This window comes from Trichoderma aggressivum, assembly GCF_033847375.1.
Source record: "Trichoderma aggressivum f. europaeum strain CBS 100526 chromosome Unknown scaffold_005, whole genome shotgun sequence".
NCBI classification, from domain to species: Eukaryota; Fungi; Ascomycota; class Sordariomycetes; order Hypocreales; family Hypocreaceae; genus Trichoderma; species Trichoderma aggressivum.
In genome coordinates, this window is record NW_026946371.1 from 689,990 (window position 1) to 703,507 (window position 13,518).

The 13,518-nt window shown below is 50.5% G+C and overlaps 3 protein-coding genes across 3 annotated transcripts; 2 read left to right on the forward strand and 1 right to left on the reverse strand.

Annotated features, from left to right (window-relative positions):
- Positions 1–1,784: 1,784 nt before the first annotated feature.
- Positions 1,785–3,542, forward strand: Triagg1_2125 (uncharacterized protein; the record flags this gene model as incomplete). The annotated part of the gene is made up of 3 exons (XM_062896272.1): positions 1,785–2,083; positions 2,150–2,736; positions 2,797–3,542. 3 exons carry the CDS (start codon positions 1,785–1,787, stop codon positions 3,540–3,542), a joined length of 1,632 nt encoding a protein of 543 aa, XP_062758981.1.
- A 1,135-nt stretch (positions 3,543–4,677) lies between these two features.
- Positions 4,678–6,401, reverse strand: Triagg1_2126 (uncharacterized protein; the record flags this gene model as incomplete). Its single annotated transcript, XM_062896273.1, has 2 exons — positions 4,678–6,048; positions 6,318–6,401. The coding sequence occupies 2 exons, from the start codon at positions 6,399–6,401 to the stop codon at positions 4,678–4,680; spliced, it is 1,455 nt and encodes a 484-aa protein (XP_062758982.1).
- A 1,470-nt stretch (positions 6,402–7,871) lies between these two features.
- Triagg1_2127 (uncharacterized protein) lies at positions 7,872–8,639 on the forward strand (the record flags this gene model as incomplete). Its single annotated transcript, XM_062896274.1, has 1 exon — positions 7,872–8,639. The coding sequence occupies one exon, from the start codon at positions 7,872–7,874 to the stop codon at positions 8,637–8,639; it is 768 nt and encodes a 255-aa protein (XP_062758983.1).
- Between the last annotated feature and the right edge of the window lie 4,879 nt (positions 8,640–13,518).

The following is a 13,518-nucleotide window of genomic DNA, read 5'->3' on the forward strand; positions in this document are numbered from 1 at the left end:
CCAGATGCGCCCTGGAGGCAATCGGCAACTTGCTGCCGACAGCAAATGCAGGCCGTGGCCAAGAGGAGGCAGCCTTGGCAACCTATACTCGCTGCATCGCCATCTCTTGCCAGCTTCTAGTGGCCATCTAGACGACTCCCAACCAACCAACCTCACCCCCCTCCGGCGGCCAGACTCTCGGCGACATGCAACACCCCCCCAGATGACTCGGGAGGACGAACAAGGACAAGAGGCTGCAAGTCCAACAGACCAGCCGGCGATCCTCGAGCATGGGGCTTAACTCGGGGCCCGGCTAGCACAGGCAAAGGATGAGCCATTGGCAAGGAAAGCTTGTGTGTGCCTTGGAAGCGGCATGATGGACCGGGGTGCCGTATGGATTGTATTTTTTTTTTTTTTTTTTTGGCATTTACGTGTAAGAAACTCGAGAAACATGCGCCCAAGGAAGCAAATGGCAAGATTCGGCCGTGTGACGGCGGGTGGTGTTACCGGGACAAGGACTAACAGGACCACTTTGTGCGAGCTGACGAGCGTGTATCGTTGGTACTACTAGCCTACTATAACCCATCGCACCACGTTTGGCGGAGCTGCTTTGATGCTTTTCTGCTAGTCGAGAGACAGAAGCTGCTGTTGTTGTACGTAACACGAAGAAGCGAACCTTGTATGCATCAATTGAGTCAGTCGTGTCGTGTACCTGGGAGTAGCACGAGTACAGACACCCAGCCAGGCAAGGTACCCATCGCCTCGAGTGGCTTCGATTACAAGCTCATCCGCCATTTACGTGTATTTTCTTTTGTTTCTCTTCTCTTTTCTTTCCAATCACCACCATCCAGTCCAAGTCTCATCCTCATTCTCGTACTGTATACTGCATGTATGCTGCACACGCCGCTGCTTCTGGACTTTTGCATCGACCGCCCCCCTCCTCTCCAACCCACAAAATACTACCTACTCCAATCCAATCCCAACATCCAACGCCATTTCCGCTTTCCCCAGCTCCGATCCCTGGACCTGGAGATACAGACAAACCAACCTCGGAGGGGTGGTGGGGGAGCAGAACAGACGGGACTCTTGGGGGTCAGGGGTGTCGGCGTCCAAGGTACAAAGTGCCGGATGGGGCAGTACTCGGAGCGGTACATCGGACCATGTACTCGTACGTACATGCACCAACTCCAGCCGTCTTGTCTCCTCATCCCGCATGCGACTTACACGCGCTTCCTGCTTGCTGCTTGTGCTTGTACATGCGCCTCTGCACGTCCCGGAAGCGTCAGTACCTGCTACAGCGATGCTACGGCGATGCTACGGCGATGCTACGGCGATGCTACCTAGTACTCCTCCCGCGAGAACCCACCCATGGGCGTGCCATGTACTCGATACCCCGGATCCTGGCGATCCTGGAGCCCCGTGGCTTGCCCCGAGCAACTCTCCTCATGGATGGAGAATCCCAGGAAAGCTTCCCAGCACACTAAAAAAGAGGCGAGACCGGGGTCTGAGAGAAAAAAAAGCATTTGATTCAATGGATCGTCTGTCTCGTTGTATCTGCCCACGGACCACGGGCCACATGCCTGGCAAAATCTGGGAAACTGCCGCAGACAGGCTCGGACAGCTGCCCGCAGCATTCACTGGCAGCTGCTCGCACAATTCCGGCGTAACGGACCGCGAGTATATATAGGCCCTCCCCCTTCCATCTCTCATCCTCTTCCCCCCTCTCCTCCTCTTCTTCTTCTTTGCTCTGTCACCCACGATTTCATGGTCAAGGTCCTCTACACAACGCACCAAGAGTGAGAGCCATGGCTATCGGCAACATCTACGTGATTGCCGGCGTGTCCGTCGTCGGCGGCGCGCTCTTCGGCTTCGACATCTCGTCTGTGTCGGCCCAGCTGGCCGAGCAGTCGTATCTCTGCTACTTCAACCAGGATGAGAACCCGCCAACCACGGCCGACGGCAAATGTGGTGGTCCGCGGTCTCTCGTCCAGGGCGGCATCACCGCCTCCATGGCTGCCGGCTCCTGGCTGGGAGCTCTGATCTCGGGTCCTCTGTCTGATCGACTGGGCCGCAAGTACTCCATCATGGTCGGATGTATCATCTGGTGAGCAAAGAACAAAGAAGAAAAAAGGGACAAAATGTTTCACCTGCTAACCACCGTCACCCCCAGGGTCATTGGTTCCACTCTCTCCTGTGCCTCCCAAAACATTGGTATGCTCATTGTCGCCCGTATCATCAACGGCCTCTCCGTCGGTATCGAATCTGCTCAGGTCCCCGTCTACATTGCCGAAATCTCTCCTCCCTCCAAGCGTGGTCGCTTCATTGGTATGCAGCAATGGGCCATCACCTGGGGCATTCTCATCATGTACTACATCTCCTATGGCTGCTCCTTCATTGGCGATGACAACCCCGTCAGCTACAACACGGCCGCCTGGCGTATCCCATGGGGTCTCCAGATGGTCCCCGCCTTCTTCCTCTTCTTCATGATGATGCTTCTTCCCGAGTCTCCTCGTTGGCTCGCCCGCAAGGACCGCTGGGAGGACTGCCGCGCCGTCCTCACTCTGGTCCACGGCAAGGGTGACCCTAACCACCCCTTTGTCGCCTACGAGCTGCAGGACATCAAGGACATGTGCGAGTTTGAGCGCCAGCACTCCGATGTCACCTACCTCGACCTGTTCAAGCCTCGCATGCTCAACCGTACCTTTATTGGTCTCTTTACTCAGATCTGGTCGCAGCTGACTGGCATGAACGTCATGAGTAAGTATCTCTTACAATGCTGCTGTAGAGTGCAATTGGACTAATTGATATTCCTCACAGTGTACTACATTGCCAACATCTTCTCCATGGCTGGTTACAGCGGCAATGCCAACCTGCTCGCCTCGTCCATCCAGTACATCATCAACGTTCTCATGACCATTCCTGCCCTGCTCTGGGTCGACAAATGGGGTCGCCGCCCCACGCTCCTCGTTGGTTCCGTTCTCATGGCCCTGTGGATGTACGCCAACGCCGGTATTCTCGCCACCTACGGTGAAGTCGTTCCCGGCGGTATCGACCACGTTGCTGCCCAGTCGATGCGTGTCACCGGTGCTCCCGCCAAGGGTCTCATCGCCTGCACCTATCTCTTTGTGGCTTCCTTTGCACCCACCTGGGGTCCCGTCTCCTGGACTTACCCCCCGGAGCTGTTCCCTCTCCGTCTCCGAGGCAAGGGTGTCGCCATGGCCACGTCTGGAAACTGGGCCTTCAACACCGCTCTGGGTCTCTTTACCCCCGTGGCCTTTGCCAACATCAGATGGAAGTCGTACCTCATCTTCGCCGTCTTCAACACCGTTGCCTTCTTCCACGTCTTCTTCGTCTTCCCCGAGACTGCCGGAAAGACGCTGGAAGAGACCGAGGCCATGTTTGAGGACCCCAACGGCATTCCCTACCTGGGAACTCCCGCTTGGAAGACCAAGGTCGCAACCAACCTCACTGTCCGTGCCGAGCGCGGCGACGTCGAGGCCAAGATTGCCCACGACACCGAGAAGCCTCCGATCCACACTCACGAGGAGGAGACTACCCAGTAAATGGGGGATTTAATAAACATCTTGACGATGATAATCTTGTGTGGGCTTTAGTTGATACCCTGGTGGAGGTGTGGCTTTGTGCCGAAAGGAAGCTTATGATGCAATGTTTAATAGTCGTACTATACCAATACCACACATGTTGCATTTACCTGGGTCTTTTATTGATTCTTTTCATCTTGGTGCAAGCAATTCGTATAGACGCTGAGGTGATGGTGAAGTAGGTTTGCTCTAGAGTATAGTGATTAAGCTGGATTGAGTGCGTCTGGTTTTCTTAAGTGATAGTTCAAAGTGTACATATCAACTCGGCAATCCCAGTTGACAAGCATCCAATACCAGTATACTCACCTTGTAGGTACTAAGGCATCGATACGTATCCATGTAGAGTATTCTTGGGCTTGAAGTTTGCTTTAGTAGCCCTTTATTGAGTTTATTATTCAAGCTTTTATGATTTTCAAATCGCCTTGTTTTTTGACCGTCATATGACCTATCCTGTGGCTTCGGATAGTTTGGGTCGAATGTCTAAAATCTTGCTCATCGAACTGAAACCGGGGGTTGAATACACAAGGTCCAAACTATATTGCTCCGATCCGTATTAGAACTCTGAATTATGGGCTTGATACTAAGGGGAATGGATGGAAACGTGTTAACGTGCTGTGCTGGATCGTGAGATGGATTGTTGGTATTGTTTGTATGGGATGTCCGCCATGAGGGGCGTGTATATGAACTGCGATGAGTGATGTATGTGGATTAAAATTAGTTATAAGTATTGATACTTTTGTTGAGAAAGTACTTGGCGCTTGTTATCCCAGTTTAGTACTGGTGAGTCTTCAACGAACAAGTATGCTTTACTTTGCCTCGAGGGCTATTCTTTGCCAATATGGAGTCGAGATTTGATGCTCGTGCAATAAAGACGTACCGATTCACTTTTGCAGTGTACTCGATCATTTATATAAATGCTTCAAGCGCTCAATTCATTTCTAAGCGGTATACTATCTGTCTGTCTGTATTCTATTCTAGGAGTCATAAACGCCGTTCCATGCCATATAAACATCATGCTTCAAAACCATCACGAAACATGCCAATGCGCATATAAACATATCCCTTCACTCGTAAACCCAATCGCATCCCTCATCAATCATCGTCCGCCTACAAGACCGCCGTCATCCCAGCCCACCCACCGTCGAATAATGTCGTCGACCATCCTGACGCCGTCCCGCGTAGCGTCGACTTCGAACCACTCCTTGTGCTCTCGTCCACAGGCTTCGCAGGCGCCGAGGTCGGCGCGAAGACCCATTCCGCCGAGCTCGAGGTGAATGAGGCGCTCCACCTTTTTGACGTGAGGCGTGGGGTGGGGAGAGGCCGCAGAAGCTGGTGAAGGGGCTCTTCCCCTGGCGTACGAGGCGGAAGAAGCGTCGTAGGACGAGGGGGCGGATGAGGAAATGTAAGGGTAGAAGCGGAGCAGGGTGATGTCGTGGCCGCACTGGCGAGACCATTGGGCCATGCGGCGCTGGACGTTGGCGGCGCGGCCGATTTTGAGAAGCATCGTCTTTGGCTTCGGGTCCCTGCTGTTCTTGTTTTGGAACGAAGTAACAACGTCGCTGGGGCTTCTGCTGCGGCTGCCGCCGTTGTGAGGGGGAGGCTGGAGGAGACTTCTTGCGGCATCGACAGGGGCTGGTTCGGCGGCCGATTCGGGGGTCAGCCAGAACATGTAGATGTAGCCGGGCTCGTCGGCGTCAGAGGGCGGCTTGGCGACTTCGGCCATGAGGGTCGTGGTTGTGTGGGCGTCGAGAGCGTCGGGGATGAGAGATTTGAGGTGGCCTGCCGTGGGAGCCGAAGAGGTGGTAGGGCGAGAGTGACCCTGCGGACGGGCTGACGAGGTAGACGGTCGAGCATGTTGAACAGGCTGAGGCTGCGGCCTTGGCTGGGCAGGCCGGGGAGGCTCATCAAAGTCCTCCTCGGGCACGGTGAAGCAGAAACAAAAGGTGCTCGACTTTGGCCTGGGCCTCTCGTTATTATCATGGCGCTTCTCGGGGTCGTAGCGGCCAGGTCGAGCGGCGTTCAAGTCCACCAGCCCCAGCCTGTCGGCGAGGGTATCCAGGCTGGAGCGCTCCTCGGCGATGCCGCCGGCGTAGGGGGACGGGCGCGGGGCCGAACTGGACTTGCGCGAGCGGCCGGCCTGGTCCTTGTGCTGCCAGCAGTACGAGTCCTCGCCGTCGTCGTCCTTGCTGGGCGCCAGTTTCTTGCCGTTCTTGCGCGGCGGGTTGCCTGCTGGACTGACGGGGCGGCGGCATGGACGGCCGTTGGAGGTGAAGCCTTTGCAGGTGGCTTCGGGGTTGAGGGAGTCGTTGCGCCCGAGCATGGACTCGGGGGTGGTGCCGGTGAAGGCAGGCATATCGTAGAAGAGTTGGAGGGAGTCTGGAGAGTCTGGGGAGTCTGGAGATGGAGAGACTGGAAGGGAGCCTGTATCTGCGTCTCTTGTCGTCGAGAAGGAAAAGAGAAGAGAGGTCTGTGTGTCTGTTAAATACGAGGACAAGACATCAGCTGCTAGTAGTTAGTCGAGCTCTGCAGAACCAGCACCAGAACCGGCATCAGCACCAGCATCAGCAGGGCCACGTCGGTTCGGTTTCGTCAAGGTTTTTTCCCAGTCTTTGCCGTCCTTGCTCGCCCCAGGGCATCAACGCATTCAAGCTACCAGGGGTCCCGTCAGTCCGTCCGCCCCCGTGTTCTGCACTGATTCATCGCAACCGTGTCCAGCGTCAGTCCCTAGCGACGAACCCCCCTGGCAAGCGCCGTCCAAAAACCTTCACCTGCGCCTAGGGGGATGCGGCCTGAGCGGAACCTTGTCGTTCTGTTGGCCATCGTGTGTGTCGTGTGTCGTGGTTCCACAGCAGGTGCACGAGGTGGCTGGGCGGTGGATTCCGGTGGTCACGCCGGGGCTGTTGAGTTTGTGAGTTATCACGGCATAGGGTGATGATTGCCCATGTGCTGTTAAGCTGCTAAGATGCAGCTGTACGGAGTAGAGATGCAGTCTGGAGTCGATCAATCAGGAGAAGGAATGCAGGATCCATCCGTTGGGCTGAGCGTGAGGGCGAGTTTGCACCGCCATTGTCAGGCATGCAGCACCGCCACACCATGAAGCCTGCAGCCTCTACCTAACGAATCAGGGCTTGCATCTTCTTTAATATGATGAAGGATTGGTTGGGTGTGGTTCATCGTTGCGACACTCACGCTCTCCTTGCATCAATGATGTCGATTTTTATTTATTATATTCTCACCAATTAAACTGAATTGCGATGTAGCCAATTCAAGGGCATCGCCATGTCTGTTTGTAGAGGTGTTCATGTTTGTAAGAGCAAGCCGAAGACACTCGCCATAGTGACTTCAATCGATCAACTCCAACTCCAACTACATGTATCTAGAACTTAACTACGCCCACCAAAAAGATCTGTATGATACATGTGAATATTCTCACAATAAGGCGTTTGGCAAGTGAAAGAGAGTGGTCATTGATTCCTACATGCTCCGTGTGTCACCAGTCCGCAACCGCTTGTAGAGACTACAAGGCGAAACGATGCATCACTCGTGTTGCTTGTTGCAAAGACAAAGCTTTCCACCTTTCAATAACAATCCAGTTTGAATACCACCTAGTATTACTAAATAAAAGGAACCGGGATAACGGATGGCCCTGATATCCCAGTCCAGCATACAGCTGGGGATGATTGGATGTGGATGGGTTCAACTACATGTACAAACGAACGAAGAACAAAGAACCATCATGTTCCCCTTGACTGTCTTGATGCAACGCAAACAATCCGACGATTCATTTTCCCGCACCTACCCGCCGTCTTATTGTATAGGCCCAAACGCTCTTCAATCGCTCACTGGCCGTGAGTACCCATTGAAGCCATAGCAAACGTGTTTCACCAGAATCACCCAGGTGGACAAAGGCAGCATTGAACAAAGAAGTTCCCTTTTGTAGGGTATCCGCAGGCACGCTGAACAACGTCGGGTGAATGATTCTTTGACGGCAACAATGTATAAAATCCTCTACCGAATCTCGTCCTTTTACAATGTTTCCTCCAACTCCTCTCTTCAACACTCAACACCCAACACTCTGCACTCAGTATCGCTTCGCCAATCCTCACTACATACCGGCACCGCTCCATCTGCCATTCAGACAAGTCTCTTTCGCCATAACTGCTTTCTCTCATCTTTCTGCCATTGCTTCAGGAATCTCCAATCTCTACAGTTGTCTACTCTTTCGCCAGTCAAAAAAGCTCCGCGCCTCGACCAGACCTCCCGATCAAACACCACATTCTAAACTTCTCAATGGGGAAAAAGACCAAGTGCGCCAAATTATTGGGCCTATTTCTAGCGGCGATCCCGATAATCGTCCTTCTGGCCTGGGTTGGGGCGACCATATACTTCGCCGTCTGGTTTTGGGCAGTGTTCCGCAACTTTAGGACCCAGCATCAAGTCGCAGGTGAAGAATTCGGCCTCCTTGGCTTTGTGGTTTGCATCCTCAAGCTTACCAGCTTTATATGGTTCCATATTCTTGAATCCATCATTACAAACCTGGTCTTGTGGCTTCCTGGGTGCGCCTCTCTTTGCTTAGTACGACAGGCAAAATCCAACAAGAAGGAGGACTGGGACCGGAGCTGTCGTGACGTTATACCCCCTGCTGTTGCTCTCATCACACTTTCTGGCTTTTTGGCTGCTGACAGTCTGCTGTTGGCACGTTTGGTCAAATGGCTTCCTTACTTCAAGGCCCTGGGAGAATCTCCAAAACAGGAGACTTGTACCGCATTGAAGTATGTTTTGTCACTTGAGGTTGCACTAACGGGTATTGGACTCTTCGTGTTGATCGTCTTCCACACCATCAGGATATGCGCACTGGTGGTTGATGTGTGCTCCCGCAAGAAGGAAGGGACATGGGATGAGTTCCCCGGCAGTTTTAAGCATCATTCTAGGATTGATAAAACGGAGTGGTTTGGGAATTTCATGGAGTGGTGTGGAAAGCGCTGGTGGGGCAGGATATTCGTTCCCAGAGAGAAGAACTCAACTGTACTGGACCAGACAGATTCACAAGGAGTCTGAGAGGGAGATTGGGATGTACTGAAAGGTTCATCTACAAGCTACTAGATATGGGTGATGTGGGTACATGTAGTAAGAAGCACAGCTACCAGCCTTGGGGCAAGATGATTTGGGTCGCTGATTGAAAATTGATAACCGTCTCCCAGCATGAAACTAGGTACTAATATATAAGTGACGGTAACAGTTCCACTGGGTGTCAAATACATTAATTCCATCATAACTTGCCTAGCAATTGATGCATGAACTCTACTCATATCTCAACCAAGTACAGGGTGTCTAAGCAAACAACTTCTGGGATTATACCAACATCTTCTATCCTCAGTCAACCGCTTCCATTGTCCTTGAAAGCAACAACCTCAGCCAATCAAAGTCGGAATCATCCCGTTAACAAAGGCAAGTTTGAACAAAGGTTTTCCCAGGACGTATCGGTCATTTCTTCTTTGAAGCTACGGCTAGCATAAATCAACAAAGGCAGATTTCAACAAAGACTTTTGACTTTGTGGTGTAACCTCATTAATGGCGTCGGACATATGCTTCTTTGAGAGCAACAGTGACATATAAATAACGCTCCCCTGGATCTTTGCCCTCTCACCGTCATACATCTCTTCAATCACCATTTACCGCTACTTTACCCACCAAAGCCGCGCTTACGCTTCCAACCATGTCGCATCACGAGTGTTGCATTCATGAATCCACACGCAGCTCCCGCGAATGTGGAAATATAATCTCGACTATACTACACGCTGCCTTTGCAATTGGGTTCGTAGCCGTCTGTTGCTGGGTATTTCCTGAATCAACCGAGTTCAGCATTCAGAATCGACCCCAAGATAACACCTTTGCCCTCTTCGCCGTGACCGCACTCATCCTAGAGATTGGCTACCATGTAGCATTGTTTGTCAGGAACTTGTACAAACCTTATGGATTCTTTTGGCCAGGTGGTATCTTTATGCTGGTTTTCGATCCTTTATTGGTATATCCGTTTTCGAAGTGGCATAAAGAATTCAAGGCCACTGGCGATTCTCGGAGTGCCGAATTCTGCCTTTTAGGCACTGTTCTCTCCGCAATTCATCTTTCATGGGTGGTCTTTTGCTTCTTAGATCTATGGTCTCGGCACTATTTCAACCCACGTGTCAGCAAACGTAAAGCGCGGGCGGCCCGTGAGAGTGGCCAAACGGACATTGGAGAGAACAGAGGAGCCTGTTGAGATGGTCGCCGGAATGAGCAATGAGGATCTAGAGTGGAAAGCTATGTTCGTATGATCGACAAGGACATTTGCGGAGAAATACACGCGAGAATTAAATATAGGGAAAAACTAGCTGGTACTACAAGTCTACTATTTCGTATCCCATTCATCTCCTAAATATAAAACTACATAAGTTAGTTATGGGTGATGCTACTAGCAACTAGAGGAATGTAAATACAGTAGCAGATACTAAAAAATGTAGCAGTACTAGTAGATACTGGAAGAAAATGTTGACAGCAGCTGAAAGTAGTGATAGTAGTAGGTAATTTGAAGAGCCAGATGCCCTTATTTACTACTAAGATGCTAAATAAAACAGTTTCTATCGCGTCTCATTCTGACACTTGAATCACACTCAGTCACTGGTGTATTGGTCGGATGACTTGCGTCCTAATCAGTATTTGCCTGAAATACATAATCCCGATGGCTGCCTGAAAAATATACGGTTCTTTGTATGAAGTTGCCTAGGTATTGTGGAACAAACACGGCGTCAAAGCCTTACATGCTTGACCCCGGTTGGAATCTCTTCTGTTCTCAATAAAACGCCTTTGTTCTCCCTTGAAGCTTCAGTGTCAGACCGAGGCCGGCATCCCCGATGGACAAAGACATGCTTGAACAAAGCGTTCTCCTGGGTCGTACCAATTTTGTCTTGTTTGAAGCTACAATGAGCTTTAATCAAGAATGGTCGTTTAGACAAACACTCAGATCCCGCAAACAGTGAGAAAAGAACTTAACAACACGGGGTGCGTGCGTTTGCTGGTGGCAATGGCGAGTATAAATACCTCCCATGAGATCTTCGCCCTTCTACTGCTTTCACCCAACTCTTCTCTTTAACAATCACCACTCTATCTCTACTTGCTCGTCTACTCCTAATCTCTTGCTATTGTCCGACCAGTAGCGGGAAACGCGCTTTCGACACAACTGCTGTCCCTTTCTTTGCGGTTGTCCAGCTCATTTATTCTCGCCCAATCTATGCACTTTGTTTGCATCTCCACCTGACGCTTCAGTCCAACACTGCAACGCGACACCCCATCTCAGACGCCGCGTTACGAACCGTCTAGCAAAGATGCGATCCAAAGATGTTATACGCTACGCACTCATAGTTTTTTACTTTGCATCATTTACGGCTGGATACATCGTCCTCGATATATGGCTGTGTAATCAATTTCAGGAGTTTGATCACCGGCATCGAGGCGGAGATACAAGATACGGCAAAGCAGCATTTGCCTTCTTTTTGTTCTGGGCCATTGTCTATTGCTGTTGTTTTTTCGCCACCGTCTTTCCCCGGATGTATACGCTCTTAGCGGGGGTAAGCGTAAGACTCGGGCCTCTAAAACTAAAACTTGACCTCTTTGCCAGCATAGCCGTTCGAATCGTTTTCTTGATTCGTTTTGCTACTTGGCTATCGCACTTTAGGATCCGTGAAGAAAAGGAAAACGTCGCATATTGCATTGCATGTATTTCCGTTCTGGCATGGGGATTGTTGGAGCATACTTTGTTCTGCTGGTCAGACAGGCAATCGTGGGTTGGGCAAGCTCGAGAAATCCGTAAGAAATGGGCCGAGGAAGACAAGGAACGAGACACCGTGACGATCAATATACAGAGATTGGGAGCTCAACAGGGCGTGGGAAGCTTGAATGGGGCGGAGAGGATCGAGAGGGAGGATAGGGCGGAGAGGGGGGAGATGACGGGGAGGGCGGAAAGGATCGAGAGGGATGAAGAGGCACAGTGAGCAGGCAAGCTGAGAAGTATGAGTATGCATTGGTATCATGAATTGATCCGCATAGGTACTGGCTACTGATGGCAATATTCATGTAGGTTCCTCACTGTGAGCTATCAGGTACCCAAGTGACCGTAGAAATGTTACATTGCTCTAAAGCATTGGGCGTGTTGTGTTTGTGACCTTACATGTTTGATTACTTGACTGTCTCAAGAGCCAGACTCGCGGCATTTGGCATGAATAAACGGTGAGCCCTCATTTACCATTGGAATTGTACCATAATGCTTCCCTACAGCGTACAAGGATCTACGGCCCAGGAGAATAGGCAAAGAACGAAGGGGACAATTGGACATTGGTTACATTGCACTTTGAGACTCGGGCCCGTGATATTATAATAATAAATACCAATCACGGTCATCCATCCATCAAGTTTGAATCTCTTAAAGTTGTACCAATCTCTTCTTGGGTAATACCTTTCTTCTCCCCTGAAAACCACCGCAAACAAGCATGGATCGGCATCATCCCAACTCACAAAGAGGATCCGAATAAAGGTTTCCCCAACTCACAGCGCGTCAACGTGCTCAAGAGGGTTAAATAAGTTCTTTGTCGACCGTAACGACTATATATATGTGGCCTTCTGCATGCACCCATCTCTAAATCCCATCAACAGTCAAAACTTTACAACAGTTACTGCTCTCCTCTTTCCTCTATTACTTCGGTACTACTACGCGGTATTCCTTTGCCAGCAACAAGAGAGCCGCCACAGTTGTCTCTTCATTCGTTGATACGGCGACGTCCTTTGGGCGGTTAAGAATAATGGAAATACACGCTTCCTCGGACAAGAAACACCAGATATTGCGCGGCATCTCGATGGTCGTATTCCTTCCTCTTACCGGCTTCACGGTCTACATTATGGTCCACCGTGGCTATTCAAATGGACCCACAGGTCTGATGGACGCCATGTTTACCGTCCTCTTATTTTTATCTTCAGCTACCTACCTATGTAGCGGAATTGGACCCCCATTAGTTTCTACACTCATCAAGCGACCCATACCGCAAAGGAGCGATGAAACCCGACAGGGAGAACCATATATGTTCTCCGGGAGATTCTTCCTTAATATTTTCCTCATTATTCGATTTTGTGCGTGGCTGGAACGTTTCAGGGCCAAAGATGATCGTGTAAATGTTGGCTTCTGCATTGCATGCATTGTTGTCGTGGGAGTTTGCTTTCTTATCGCTTGCATATTGAGATTCATCTTTATGTGTATTAATATGAGACGGAATGCGATGCCCGCGGAAATTGCTTGAAGATGACTGAGAAGGCCCCAGGAGAATCGAGGAGAATTTTACAGGAGAGAGGGGGGCATACTTCTAAGAGATACAAAGACATCTACTAAGATTGATATATTTTCGCTAGATGAATTGATCCAAATTGCGGTTTACTTTTCGATATTTGACTGTGTGGGATAAGCTGTCTATTAGGTACATGTTCCTAAAGTGGCAGAGAATTAAACCTTACGTATGGAACATATGTATCCCTTCGTTCTGCCTTGAAACTACTGCAAACAAACTTAGAAAAGCCTTGAACGAGGGTTTCGGACTTCTGTAGCATTAACCAAACGGGAGATGACGGGCCATAGCTCAAGAGATCTGAAAGACACGGTCCAATAAAGATGCAAAGTGGGATGTTGAGAATCAGAAGGTGTTGAGACTTCTACGGTAGGGGAGAATGATCAAGAGGGGCAGAGAGAGAGAAACAGCAAAAGTGCCAACCGAGAAGGATACAGGGTATTAAGATGTAATATATGTTGATATAAAATAATACCGGGAAACTGATGCTCCGTTACGAGTCTCGCTAGGCCTGGAAGCTTGCGGCATGTCCTGACCGTGAAGCCATCCTGCTCTCATTTGATCACCTATGT